We start from the raw sequence: 15,126 nt of genomic DNA on the forward strand, positions 1-15,126 counted from the left end.
CCTGTAGGTCAAAAAAGGATACTTAAGCATGAAGGCTTTTTCTAACAGCTCTCAATCTGGTGTTCCATTAGATACCTCTGATTAAACTAGAAATTAATCTGAACACACACCACCTCCTGTTCCACACACATTTTAGTTCTTTACATTCTTGCATACAGACAGAATCATGGAATGGTTTGGGTTGAAGGGACCTTAAAGCTCATTCAGTTTCAAACCCCTGCTATGGGCAGGGACACCCTTCGCTAGACCAGGTTGCTCGAAGCCCCATTCTACATGGCTTTGAACACGGCCAGGGTTGGGGCAGCCACAATTTCTCTGGGCAACCTGTTGCAGTGCCTCAACACCCTCATAGTGAAGAGCTTCTTTCTAATGTCTAAAATAAATCTACCCTTTTTCAGTATTAAAACATTCCCCCTGGTCCTGTCAAGATATGCCCTGGTAAAATGTCCCTCTCCAGATTTCTTAGAAGACATAAAAACCAGCATGAGGATCAAAACACAAGAAATCTGTCTGGCTGTATTTTAATATGATATTTTTGACATTTTTTTCCCCCATTAGCGTGACCATGAAACAAAACCAAGTTGAAATAAAAAAAAAAACCCACAAAGATGATTCTATAAAATAAGAAATGCACACAGTGTCTGTATCAGAGGCCAAGCAATCCACCTGGCTGATTATTCTCTGAGTGTTTTATAATATGATTTCAAGACACAGATATAGCAATATATTTCACCCTGAAGTTTCCAACAAGAAACAGTGGCATGACCTAATTAGATATAACTGCTCCCAGCAATGTGTTTAAGAAGAATATTCCGGTAATTTAAAAATTTATTTTCTGTTCTTTATCCTCGGCTCCTAAAAATCTCTTCTATGCCTAAAAATAAAAGTATTCTCTGCAGATTTCATCTCTTTCAATTTGGCAAACACTGAACAGAGTGAAAATTACCATGGCTCCTTTGTACAACTTCAACATATGCTGCACTTTATCAAGCCAAAACATTTCTTTATATAACAGCATTAAAATAATGCCAAAGAAGCCCCTTCCTGAATAACTACTTAAGGAGGAGTTAAAAAAGAAAAATGCCTTATTATGTACAAGGAAGATTCAGCACTGTTTTTAAATCACTGATCATTCTAGAACCTTCGTATTTCTTTAGGAAGAAACATACAAAAATTATCCTATTTCAGTCAAATGCATGTAGATAACTGTTTTCAAAGAAAAAAATAACATCTCATTGTCAACACAACCACAATCCTTTCACAGAACCTATCTTTTGCCATATTTTTAAGAAGAGAAACCTGTGTTTTGGGTAGCATCCATCTACGTAACCTATTAACATTTGTAAGACCTCCCACTCTAACATAGCTTTCTTTTCCCTTCAACATTTAAGTAAAGGTGTGACAAAGTACCTGGCATTTCACAAAAAAACAAGTTTTCTCCTCTCCAGTTTGATTAAATCAAACAACTGAACAAAATTTTATAAGATATAAACATGGATTGTTTCCACCTGATTTAAGGAGGTGGAATAACTTAAAGAACAAAAACCTGAATGATTTGAGGTTATTAATTTGTCAGAAAGCAAAAGAAACAGGACCTCAAAAGGTACTGTTTTCTTCCCCTTTCACTTTCTCCTCATATATTTTATCTTGTACTACTTATTAATTTTTTAAAAGATAGTAAGCCAAAAAGACTAAGGCTTTAATGCTTTAATATATTTTATACAACACTTCCTGAGAGAACACAAAGGTGCTTGTGAGATTAAGAAACACTGGAGAACAATTTAAGAGAGGTGTCATAAAGGAAAGATCTATGTTTAAAAGGAAGATAGAACTACGTGTAGAAGCTTAAACCATATTATATAGTTTACATCACATATGCAAGCATGCCATCAGTGTTACAGAAGAGCAGTACCTGTGCATAGTCCAGCTTCAAAAGCAGGTCCACCCTCTTTAACTTGTTTAACAAATATGGTATCCATTGGCTCCAGTCTGTTTCTCTGTTTCCCTGGGGAAGAAAGTACAGCTGTTAACAGCATTCCCCTATATTGTATTACAAATGTTTTCACTCTAAGAATTGTTATGAAACGCAACCTTGCCATGTGCATCATTATATTGAAGACTCCGGATCAATTTGGGTGAGGGAAGGAAGAGAGACTAGGAATCTTCAATGCAACTACACTAAACATCTCTTACGTGTCTAGGGAAAAAAGAAAGGGGGGTGGGGAGAGGGGGGAAGAGAGGTGTATCTCAAACTTAAACTTGTGACTATGTCCAGTAAGTAGTATTTTTCAGGTTCATTTCATCCTCATGCTGATGCTTACACTATTCAGTAAGAATTATTGCTTCCTCTTCTAGACTGCTATCTGGCATAAGATACAAACGCAGACAAGCTGAGTAAGAACTCGTAGTGCAAACTGAAAAACAAAATTTTTGCATCTTTCCTTAGAAGGGAAAAAAAACCCATAACATTGGCTTGTAGCCCACATGTAACTGAAACTGATCTTCTAACAATTTTTTCAGATGCTTCAAGATAAAGTCTAATATTTTCTTGAAGATTTATCAAAATTCAAAAAGTAATGTAGAATTCAAAGCAAATTAAGAGTCTGCATGTACTGTAGTATATGTAGTATCCATATATACACAATGTAGAAGTTAATCTACAGTAGTTAAAAACCGTAACACCTCTATATTCTTGCCTTCCCAGTATACTTTTACAGTATATTTTTTATGCAATTTCTATGTGAAAAAAGCTCATTATTTGAAGAGTTCTAATAAATTGCCCAAAACCAGACCTCCGACTCTGATTCACATTTTTCAACTATACATTTTAGCCTATTGCCTTCATTCTGTAGACCCTCAGTGTCCTGCCATTTTACCACAAAACTGTGGAACAAGATGGCTTACTCATATGGCTCTAAATGACCTTCTCAAAATAACTCCAGATTGGTAGAGAACAATCAGAAAGTTGATTGGATAAAATCAGGTAATTGCTATATCCAAAGCAACTGAATTATAAATCAAGCAACCCCAGCTGGCAGCTCAGTTCCCAAATACTTCAAAATTTTATTAGCAGGACACAGCTACAAGACGTACAAAATGCTCTTTGTGAACCAAAGCTAATATCTGTCATTTTTAATCTGATGAATTGAGTAGACACTGAACACATGAGGGGGTCTCATCCTGTGAGAGGCAGTAATGTTTAAACAAGTTTAGACAAGATCCAAGTATAATTTACCTAGATGCCATGAACAAAAGGCTGCTTCAACGGCTTATGACCTTACATGGGACCACCAAACATCCTCCCAGTATTGCCACTCATCCTTTTAGTGAAGGGATGTACAATCCCAAAAGTGTCAAGAAAAATAAAACTAATGCAGCTCCCATGGCACATTTCATTTATAACACTTAATATCTCATAACTCAAACACCAAGGGGCTACCTCAGTTTCCTTTACAAATGCTCATCAAAAAAAAAAAAGCTAGTGGCCTACTGCCAGTTTGCTTAAAAGTCAACTGCTACTTCATGCCCTGTCCATACTTGAACACGCAAAGCAAGAGGTCAAGCAAATAAGGTTACTCCTGTCCAACATCCAACACAGAATACCTTTCATACACTTCCCACCCCTGAGGTAAGAAGGAAAATTGTATCAATTTATGAAGACCAGAGACTGAAGGCTTCCCTAAGCATCCGATTTCTGACCGACCTGCTAGCTATACCAAAAGGTTCTTCAGCACCATAGGCTCTTGTTTCAGGTTTTCACAGCTATCTGGTAGACTGATTCTGAAAGCTAATTAGGCATTAAACTTGTTTCTTTGTCCTACATGCAGAAGGAGACTATATTGAACAGTCATTCTTCTTCCCCAAAAGGTGAACCCCCACCCTAAAGATAAAGATCAATGTAGAAGCAAAAAATTGGCATGAAAGGTCTAAAGTGTTATTCACATTGTCAGGTTCATTTTACAGCTCAGTAACGTCCAAATACTAGACAAAAAGAAAAGCTAGGACTTCCAAGCTTTAGTAGATGAATACATGTTCTTCATTTCTCCTTGGTCTTTTACATATTTGGATACAAGCCGAAACTTTTTCCCATCAGTAACATATAAATGAACTTTCTTGAATACATAGCTTCAAAGTGTCTGTTTATATTTTGAGTTTGAAATGCAAATGAAGTTAAACAGTATTTTCTGACAGCAGAAGCCAACAATGCTTTCTTCAGACCAACTGAGCGGGTATAAATCTTGTGGATGTGCACTCAATCATATAAATTCCAAGTAAAATGAACAACGTGGTAACTTGCCTAATGTCTCAAAATCTAACAATTGCTACACTTCAGTTTAATTGCACCTAAATCTCCATTGGGTTCTTTTTGCACCAAACTGTCAGGGAAAAGCAAGATGCTGTTCAGAATGTGAGCCTAAACTTCCCCGCCTTCCAAAGTCCATCATCTAGAGCAGATTAGCACAGTGAAACTTTTACACTAAGCTCTCCAAGCTCTGCACTACATAGTACCAGATCAGATTCACAAATTTCCTTTCTAATACTGAAAGGCCTAACTTTTTTGAACACACTAGCAATTCCTTACAAGGTGATACAACAATCAGCAGTAAAGCAGCTCATACTACTAGTCTGTTAAGAAATGTAGTCTTATTTGCCACTGCTTTTCCAGTGCTCATTACTGTGTATTACTTTACCTCCTCCCTACTTTTGTAAACAACTTTACAACTGAGCATTACATTGCAGGCTAGCATGAAATAAGACAGTTTCTCCCAAATCTTCAACTGCAAGTGAAAAACAACACATCACACACCCAAATAAAAGGGGAAAGCACGAGCTGCCAGAAACACTCACATACACAAGGAGGCAGCAGAGATGAAAAGCACAATTTCTGTGAAAAAGAATTTCACGTTTACTTCACTTCTCCATAAGTGCAGCTATAAGCAAAGGTGCGGTCTTTCACAAGGGCAGTAAAAGAAACAGAAATATATGAAGTTGATATAAAGTTGCTAAGTACACAAGTTAGCTGACCAGAAACTGAAAAACAGTCCATAGAGATCAAGATGTCTTTTCCTTTATCAGTCTTGTTTGCACAGAAAGATCTCAAGTATGAATAAATAGTCACCAGTCAGGAAAAATTAAAACTCAAGTTACTGCGCAGGCAGTAATGTAGTTTTATTGACAGAAAACTAAAATATTCTGTGCAGTACAACTATTCTCTTAAGTGATGCTATTCGAATGAAAACAAAACTTAAGAGCAGGCAAACCGTTACTTGAAATTTTACTGCAGACATTCAGCACCATCAGAAATACGGAAATAAAAATTAATCACCACATATACAGAAGGCTCAAGGCAAAAATTCATTGGCTTAAGCAAGGGTAGTAAGAAATCAATAGTCTTTAGTCTATGCAACTGAAATTAAGAAAAGTAATCTGAAGAAGCATGAACTTCTAAATCAAATGCAAGACATACATTGAAAAGCAGTTTACTGCAACAAAATTTTTCCTAGCCAATATAAAAATTTTCATGTCAAATAAAATGATAAGATTAGTGTTTAATAAAATTCTCTTTCCCTTTAATAAAAGGGAATATTAAAAAAATCACTACCCTTAAACAGAACTGTAAACTTAAGAATTCCCCTAACTTCACAAAAAAATTCAGTTTTATCTAGGTGCCAATTCTAACTCAATCCCCTAAAATGCTAGTTTGGAATACAGCTGCTATATAGAGAAAATAACTAGTACTACCAAACGCAGTAACCTTGAGCTAGTTTTTAAGCTACTCTCTGCAGACCAAACAGTATTAATACACTGCTCCACGACTCACAGAAGGGTTAGGGCTGGAAAAGACCTTACGATCATCTAGTTCCAGCCAGCCTGCCACGGGCAGGGGCCCCTCACACTAGACCATGTTGCCCAGGGCCCTGTCCAGCCTGGCCTTCAGCACCGCCAGGGATGGAGCACTCTGGAAAACCAAATGACATGGCAGAGGTTATATTACCAAATCTACCTAAACACTACAAAATAGCAACAAATGCATCACTTCTCTTTAGTTATTAACCTTCTGATATAATACAGTCAGATAAAAAGATTCAAGTCATAAAGACTACACAAAGGACATCTCTCTGACAAAAAAACTTTACATTATGAAGAGGGGAAAAAAACCCCAAAAGAAACCAACCAACCAAACAGACCCCACACCGAAGTGCTATTGCTGTCTTTATGACCTGAAGAGCACAAACCTGCAAGTGTCGCAGGGGACAGTGCAATACATACTTCCTTACAACGTCTCTCTTAAGAATCAGCTGCTTAAAAACATGCCATTTCTTCTCTTCCTAGAGAAAATCTTCTGTGCCCAGGGCAGCTGATCTGTGCTTAGAAATCCTCGTAACATAGGAACTGAATAAAGGCAACAGTTTTGTTAGCCTTATGCACAGTATCTTTACTCCTGGCCACAGGCTCAGCAGACAGCAAAATGGTCATTTTTATATTAAAGAATTACCAATGCCATAAAAAAACCTCAAATTAATAAATTAGGACAGGCTCTTATGCACATCTTTGACTCAAGAGGGAGAAACATTCCTCTTCAACACGAAGATCTACAAGTATGCTTTTGGACAGCCAAGGCATTTGAACTCCACTGATGTTACAGTGCTGAGTGGCACTGATTCTTGGGACACCTTTTAGGCAAAGGAGGACAAGTTCATACAGGTAAAGTGAGATCTATACGAACCCTGAATCAAAAATACACTAATCAGTTCCTAAACTACTCAAAACCAGATGGCTGACAGTGCAGCAGTACTTAAATTTATTAACAGAGATTTCATTTAATTAAACATAAATCACAAAACTGTTAGGATTAACATTTAACAGAGAGAGTCCAACTAAAGACAATCCTGGATTTTATAATCTGCAAACTGAATTTCATACATAGTAAGCATTTCTCCACTAGCAATCCATCGCAGAGAAGGAGGCCAAAGGTCCCAGCCCAGCCCTTACAGAGTTTATCACACCCACTGTCAAGCAAGAATTAACTTAAAAAAAAAAAAAAAAAAAAGAAAATACAGTGCCAGGGATGAGCCTCTAAAAGAGGATAAGTCAAATAGCACTGCTGAGTCATTTAGCAGAGAAACACCTGGCATTCAACTGTGCGACAGAGGAAAAATACCCTCTCTTATTACTCGAAGCACCTCTGACATTTTGATTAGGCAACTCAAAAGATGGTATTTTTTCTTTTGCTCACTCTTCTCTTAAACCATTTGACTAATAGAAGCTCAATTCTATCTTCGTGGCGGAGGGGGAGAAAAGAAAAATCATCTAGCACTGTTATGGAACACATGTAGCACAGTTTCAACTTAACTACAAACTCTTCAAAACCATGCTTTCCCTTCGCGTTATTTGCCAATATTATTACAAGTTTTTTCAATTCTCTCAAACCTGAAAGAAAACCTTTTGAAGTTTAAAACTTAACCTATGATTAAACAGTCTAGAGGATTTACTGTAGTCCTTAGATAAACACATAGCCATTCAATTTACATCTGTTCTAGTGAACCTACAGACTCTCCAATAAATCCACAGAAACTACACTTATGTAGTACTTTGCATTTTTACTAAAAATCAAAGATGATGTAAACTCAACAGTAGTCACTTAGAAATGTTACATATGTGACAACCTGGAAGGCCACTTTGCTGGACATTCTGGATGTATTTTAAGGGAAAAAGAAATCCTCAGGTTTTGGCCTCAGTGGAAAATTTGAACGAGCCCTCTTTCAACACTCTCAATATTTAGTGTTAAAAAATGAAGGTGGATTAAAAATCCTTTAAAAAGGACAATTTACTGTGGCACTATCCTAAAGCATTAGTGCTACATACCTCTTGTCTCTTACTCCTAATTCCACTATAATATACCTTAGACCGTATCATCCCAGCAACCTATGACCTTGCCAAATACTTGCTTTCACATTCATTCCCTTCTCCATTATCACAGGCACAATTAGTTTATTTTGTAACAGACTGAGCTGATAGACGATAATGTTAAAAAACGTGGGATTAAATTAACTCCTGGGAGAGCACAAACTACATCGCTGAAATCAGTCTGCTGAAAGAAATGAGACATCAAATATTAGAGGCATTATGTAAGCTGAAGCAAGGAATAAAAAAACCCTCTCCCTCGGTTTTTTTCCACTCAGCTCTACAACATCAAACCAGACTGGCACAGAGCTGAAGGAGCTCAGGTCATACATTGGAACTATATAGCTCAGACTACTGAAGGGTAGAAACTGTAATCCATAGTTAGAAACATTTTAAAAAAATAGCCTGTTGATCAAAAATTAACAGTCCAGAAATCTCAGTGAACACAGATGTCTGAAGTGTCATTAGGAAGCACATGCTCAGTCTCTACAGAAGAGGACACTGAGCAATATATCTAAGATGCCTTTCATTATTTGTTTTTGGAAGATAAGCAGCCAGTTGCTATAGATACTTCTATACAGAAATAGAAGAATAGCAAGAACACCGTATTAAAAAAAAGGACAAATACTGAACTATAATTATACTGGATTTCCAGGCACTGTATTAAACATAAAATAGTTCTCACATGAAAGATGAAATTCCTTTCAGACTATTTCTACATGCTTCTCACAATGCATTTAATCATGATCTACAGGCCAAACATTTTTGAAGAACAACATGGTTTAGGACAAGATACAAGAAACGACCAACCCATTTTATATGTACTAAATGTGTATTTTGCTTCAGGAAGTCTTCAAAGGACAACGCTATATCCACCATATTAAGTGCACAATGAAATGGCATGGAGACAGCATGGCAATGGAGATTGCTTTCTCCAGTACCTCATATCACATGTTGACAGTGCAATTTTTTAATACGAAATCTTACTATTTTTAACAGGTATAGGTATTTTTCAGCTTGTCTCCACATAGTCCTACAATGCTTTCCTCGGAGACTTCCGTCTGTGAAATCGTTTAAATAAAATTTTGAAATAGGGCAACTCCAGAAAAACTCCAAACTAATACAGGCCAGTCAGTATAACCAAAATTCTCAAGAAAACAGTAGAAGCTGACCAAAGTTTCCAGGCAGTGACAATGGAATCCATAAAGAAAGATCTGCATCTTCAACCTGTTAGAAAAACATTTTAACAGCTTTGCTTAAGGTCATCAACCTGGACAGTAAAAGTACAAAAGAACAGCAACCTTTCAAATAACTACAAAATTTTTAGGGTGAATCTGCAATGATGCCCTTCCAGCAGGTAACAGTGTGCTGAAGTCCCCTATAAGGAGCAGGATCTGCGTATGTGAAGCTTCCACTGCTTGTCTTAAGAAAGCCTCATCTACTTCTTCCCTGATCAGGTGGTCTGTAGCAGATACCCATCACAATGTTGCCCACGTGGGTCTGATTGCAAATCACGACCATAAGCTCTAAGCTGGCTCCCCATGTGTCCCAAGCCAGAGCTCTACATACCTATGCAAACTGAGAAAAAGGCCGCTTGGCCCCTGTGCTCTCCCAGCCTGTCCTTCCTAAAGAGCATGTCCTCATCCACTGTAGCACTCTAGCCAGCTCCCACAAGCTATCCCACCTGCAACTGCATGCAGACCTCCGATTTCTCCTGCTTGTTCCCCATGCTGCCTACTTGAGTGCACAAGGGATTCAGACAGGCCCTCAAAAAAGACATAGGAGCTCTCCCCATCATATTGTCCTATCAGCATCCTTTTACGTGCATATACTTGAGGTGGTCCCCTTCTGTCCCAACTGTTGACCATGAAGCGTCTCCTGTCTGTAGCATCCTAACTTCTTCTTTGCTTGACAATCTGATCCACCACTTCCTTACTTGCCTTTTGGACATCATTTCCCTCCTGTCTCATTCCCAGTTTAGAGCTCGGCTGAACAAATTTGCATTACCTTTTATTCTAAATGCTTTGAAATCTTACTGCTTACCAAAAGCAAGATTAATGCAAGCCAGGAGCACAATCTAAATATATACTAAGAAAGTTGCCCTAAAATTCTATACCAGAACATAAAGCCAGATAAAAATATTCATTTCACTGTTAGAACACATCAAACCTAGCACATCCTTTTATCTTCTGCCCTCTAGGCCTAATTAGGTACTCGGCTCCTTTGAAAAAAATATTCGAGTGCTTCCCATAAAAGGCAATAGCAATAGAGGTGCTCTTCTCCACACTCACCTACTCAAACCTGCAAATGCTGAACCTGACAAAAATATCTATTTCTAAAGGTAAGCTTAACCTGTGAGAAGGGCAAAGCGGAAAGTGCAAGTAATTAGAAACCTTCACTCAAAATTGATAAAGAAAAAGACAATTTTGCACTGGTGCACACTGCTTCACAAAAATGGAAAGCTCGAATCCTCTTAGCTTCATAAGGAAAGCTCAAATGAATTAAGCGAATTACCATCGACAAGCTTCAAAAGAAAAACTATTATCATTACGATACTTTCATTGTTAATTAACACAGAGCTTCACACAGGCAAGTTTTCCCACCAAATTTGAAAGAAAATACATGAAATTTGCCACTAGATGGCTCCTCTGCACGACATACGCACTGCACCCTGCCCAGCTGTTCTTCAAGCTGCGGAAGCAACTGGTGCTTCAGCATCAAGGGACCCCTTCCAGCCACAGCCATCAGCCAAACAAGCAGCTTCCTGCTGCTCCAAAGTAGCTCGATCTGATCTTCCAGTGTTAATTATTTTAAGAATCCTTGTGATAATCCTTCACAGAATTTCTGGCGTATCCACTTTTGCTAAATTAACATGATGTTTGTGAACATGAAAAGTCAGATACGCTTTTCCCGATTTTCTCCTCACAGGCTACCTACACACCTCATTTGGGAAGAGGAACAACTTGTAGCAATGTAAACAGACATCATTTCATTCACTCCCACCCCCCAAGACCAGGCTAAATGCTGGAGAAAAATGTCTTACAGACTTTGTCCCATTTTGTTATGTTTAAAGGTGTAATACACAGAACTGGCAGGTTAAGTTCTACTGACACCTACATACTCCACCTCAAAGTCGTATCTTCCCTTTCCAGAAGGAGCACAAGTCCAACCTTCTCTCCTGCTAATGAGAATGTTATCTTCCCAGAGCACTTTGTGCCCTCTAATCTGTATTTCAAGGCATAAAACGTACTATGTTGCTATAAATAAGCAATAGTTGAGCTATGATTCATAGTTTAAGTAGCTACACGAAAATTTCCAGAAAGTAATCTTGCTCCCACCTGCACCGCTCTCATAGCAAATCTAATATATTTGTTTACTGCTGTTCATCTACTGAAAAACAGATCTCGGGTAACATTTTCGATACAAATGTGGGTCTGTTTATCTTTAGCTGACCCAGTGCTCCATGTGAGAAGTATATTGCAGCACATTTTCCAGACCACAGTGGTATCTTCCATGCTGGTATGGCACAGAGGATTGACTCCTTTCGCTTCCTAGAAGATTATGCTTTTATTTTTATATGCCAAAAGGCACAAAGGAGGTTACAAGTTTGGGGAGTGAATAGTGGGTGATGAGGAACAGGAAAATACTGACTTCTCACTGTTTAACAAGCAGATGACAACAGCTGAGTAAAGAGTGGATGAAATGTATGAACTCACCTGCTTCCAAGAGAAAAGTAAGGAAGTTCAAGCAAATTCATACTTCCCAGAAAGCTTCTAATAGATCACAGTTACACAAAAAAAGAGCCCTCAAAACCTGAAACACAAGTTGAGACATGTTCTCTGTCTTCCAAACAAATGAGATTTTTAAAAGTACACTAAAACCAGGTACCATTTTCTGCTACAGTTTAAAGAAAATTGTAACCCACCAGTGAAACAAGCATTTGCCCTATGCTGTCTGAGCAAAGGTCCCGCCTTTGAACAGGCCCGTCCTCACTGAATTGCACAGCACTGCCCAATGAATCACATTACACTTGCATATGCAGCTAATGCCATCTCTGCTGTGTGCCTTACCATCATGAGATTCTGGGAACCACAGAAAGTGGGACAGGGCTCTCAACCTGAAAACCTCATTTCCTTACTTAACACATTTTTCGCTTTTTAAAGGAAAAAGTAAGACATCAGCAAAAGGGACTGTGGATGAAAAAGTAGCTAAATACCAAACAGAAATTTAAATTAAGTGGGACTGAGATGTAGCACAAAGAGCAGACACAGGCAATGTGAGAGGAGAAAATCTATGAAAATGGGGGGGCGCAACAGGATGGAACACATGACTGACAGGCATAACCTCAAAATAAGTGATTTTTCCATCTCTCCTAAACCAAGTGCAAGAATTTTATTCACGCATCTTATCTGACATCACTGAAGCATGTTTCATGGGTCTCTTAAAATGCACATAAGAGTATCAAAACTGATGAAATAAGTTAGATCAGTGCTATTACATACTGAAGAAAGCATCATGAAGCTAATGGGGTAACATTTTTTTACCTTCTGTTTTTAGAACAGTTGTATACCACTTCTGTGGATCATTTTTACCATCACAACCTACATGAGGTTTTATATACTTAACGTGTTGCTTTTATTAGAGTAAGCTGCAGCAAAATTAAAATTTCACACTGACGGCTCTCAAGCACTCTAAACTGCATGTATATAAATGTATCCATGAGACTCAAACCCTTTACAATAGTACTTCGCACAGATAACTCTGGATCTTACATGCAGATCAAATTAAGAGTGTGAAACTTTAGTACTAAAGAGGTTTCTTGTCTTCTTGTCATATACATGACAAGCTGATATCTACGCAGCACAGAAGTGATACAGCACATTTTAATAAACATAGTGTCCAACAAACACCTACACTAAACAGGTGAAGATAAAAGACAGGTATTTTCTTTCTTTTGCTCCAATGCCATGAAATTCAATGAGCTTGATGGAAGTGATCATACATTTCAAATTCTTAGATAGCTAGTGAAATGTATTACACAGCTGAAGTGCTCAACATATTGGATCTGTGGAAGAATGAAACTAAGACATACCTTGTCTATTCCCATTCTCTTCATCCTAAGGAAAAAGAAAGAATTCATGTTAAAAATTCAATAAATGGAAAACAATGCACAGGCATCTATTAGCTATGAAGACTTGCAGTGAACTTGTAAGATGAAGTCTGCATTCTGCTACCTTGCACTTTTACAAATATTCAACTTTACAGAATTAAGGTTTTCGTTCTGAAAATGCAGTTATACCCGTCTTAAAAACTAAGCAGCTTTAGGAAACCTTCCCACAGAAACAACATGGACAGCATTAGCTGAAGACAAATGTAGCATACCAAAACCCTCGAAACATTGCCATGAAGCCTAACGCTGCACTTTGTGTTGCTGCAAGCATGTTTCCACCCTGAAAGCCAGGCAGGAGAGGTTATACTTTAATCACCTAAGGATTCAAAGCTAAACAATATGCAAGAGACACAAAGTATTTTGCAAGCTCTGAGTATGCTTCCTGAAATTTGCAGTATAAGTTTGTTTTGCTTTCGCTACTACTACCCCAATTGTTTAAGGACGTAAAGATGCCTTTTCTTTCTCAACTCTAGCTTTCACGGCATTTAAGTATAGCTTTCCAATTTAAGTATAATTTCTTAGACTAATATTTATGTACTATTCGGCAAGTATTTCCAGCAGTTCACCTCAGCTAATTGAACAGCTTCATCCTGAAGGAAAGAGAAGCAAGGAGATGATCGCAGAAGTTATTTTCATCTATATACTTCCTCCTGCCTTTAAATGGATTAATTCCAAACTTCTAGCTCTTTGCATTTAAAGACAAATCACTATATTTTTCATACTAAATATTTCTGAAGCAACTGTAAGCTGATCTGAGCAAGACATTCAAAAGAAAAAGGCCTGAAGAGAAAAAGACTTGAAGAAAGAGAGTTAAGACCTGCATATGAACACTATAATGACGAGCATGAGACAACTCTCTCCTAGGTGCAACACATTTCCTGCAGGATGTACAAAAGTTCTGCTGGGCCTTTTTATAAGATACCACAGAAAGGTAACTTTAAGAAAAAAAAAAAACAAACAAAAAAAAAAACCAAACCGAAAATCAACACAGGAAAACCCCAAAACACTGAGTTAAAAAACTAGTACTCATTATACTTTTTAAAAGCCACCATTATTGTCACTATCACCCAAACTCTAACAGCAGCAAACAATATAACCTTAAGCTTGTCCTGCCTGCTCACTAATTTGGTAAAAGTACCACACTAGTAAATGAATACTGTTAAAATTTATCACTGTATCTCTTGAAGCCCTGTAACAGCCACCTGGTTTTGAACTCTGATCAGCAGCAAAGAGTTCAAAAAGGCTAACATCTGCATGTCTCTAGTTTCCACCCAACCTGTCAAGTGAAAAAACACATCTTTAGGTCTTTGAATATTAGAGCTGATAGTCTGGAAAACAGGGGTCATGCATAGGGAAGGCTACCTGGTTTGACGCTATAAAACAAACAAAAATAATGATGGAATTGAAAAGTTATCTAATATAGAGATGCTGTCATTTATGAAATACTGCAGCGGGTTTATCAGTTTGTCACGGGGTATGCAAAGCTCTGTAATAAAAGACAGCTGCAAAACACCGTTTTTTCATGGTATCAAGCCAGTGAGCTCAGGCATTTAAAACCTGAATGCTTTATAACGCAGATGTTTTGGAATTACCTTTCCCTCCTGTATTTACCTCTTACACCTGCACAATGTTAGTATATGCTGCTTCCATACCTAAAGAGAAGATTTTCTTTTATCATCTTCTTGCTTCTCTGACTGAACATGGAGAACAGACTTCATATGCAAAAATATCCTCGTGCTGCTGACTAACAAATCCTAATAAACATCTGTTAATTAACAGCATAATTTCATGTAAGCTTTTTGCAATGCTAGCTTAAGAAATCTTTCATGCACTCCCTATTCACTTTCTTAAGGGAAAGGAAGCATGGGAAGCAAGGAGAATACATAATGGGTTATTCCGGAATGTGCAGCTATTCCCAGTTCGGTGTGTGGCCCCACACAAGCATAGCCAAGTACTTCTGCCAAAATGAAATGTGTTAAACCACAGTTTCCAAGATCATCTTTCACACTGTCCTTCACACAGGGCTGTCCCTCCCAACAAACCTACCAGAC

At 37.9% G+C, this 15,126-nt stretch overlaps 1 protein-coding gene across 4 annotated transcripts in view; it reads right to left on the reverse strand.

The window, feature by feature from the left end:
• ARHGAP21 (Rho GTPase activating protein 21) overlaps positions 1-15,126 on the reverse strand; it is a 111,107-nt gene that overhangs the window by 44,522 nt on the left and 51,459 nt on the right. For all 4 annotated transcript variants that reach the window (XM_065666595.1, XM_065666593.1, XM_065666594.1 and 1 more), the window contains 2 exons: positions 12,998-13,022; positions 1,913-2,005 (listed from right to left, as the gene is read on the reverse strand). In XM_065666595.1, the coding sequence (XP_065522667.1) occupies positions 1,913-1,979 (67 nt within the window). In that variant the 5' untranslated portion in view covers positions 1,980-2,005; positions 12,998-13,022. The remainder of the gene's footprint in view (positions 1-1,912; positions 2,006-12,997; positions 13,023-15,126) is intronic.

This window comes from Lathamus discolor, chromosome 2, assembly GCF_037157495.1.
Source record: "Lathamus discolor isolate bLatDis1 chromosome 2, bLatDis1.hap1, whole genome shotgun sequence".
NCBI lineage: Eukaryota > Metazoa > Chordata > Aves > Psittaciformes > Psittacidae > Lathamus > Lathamus discolor.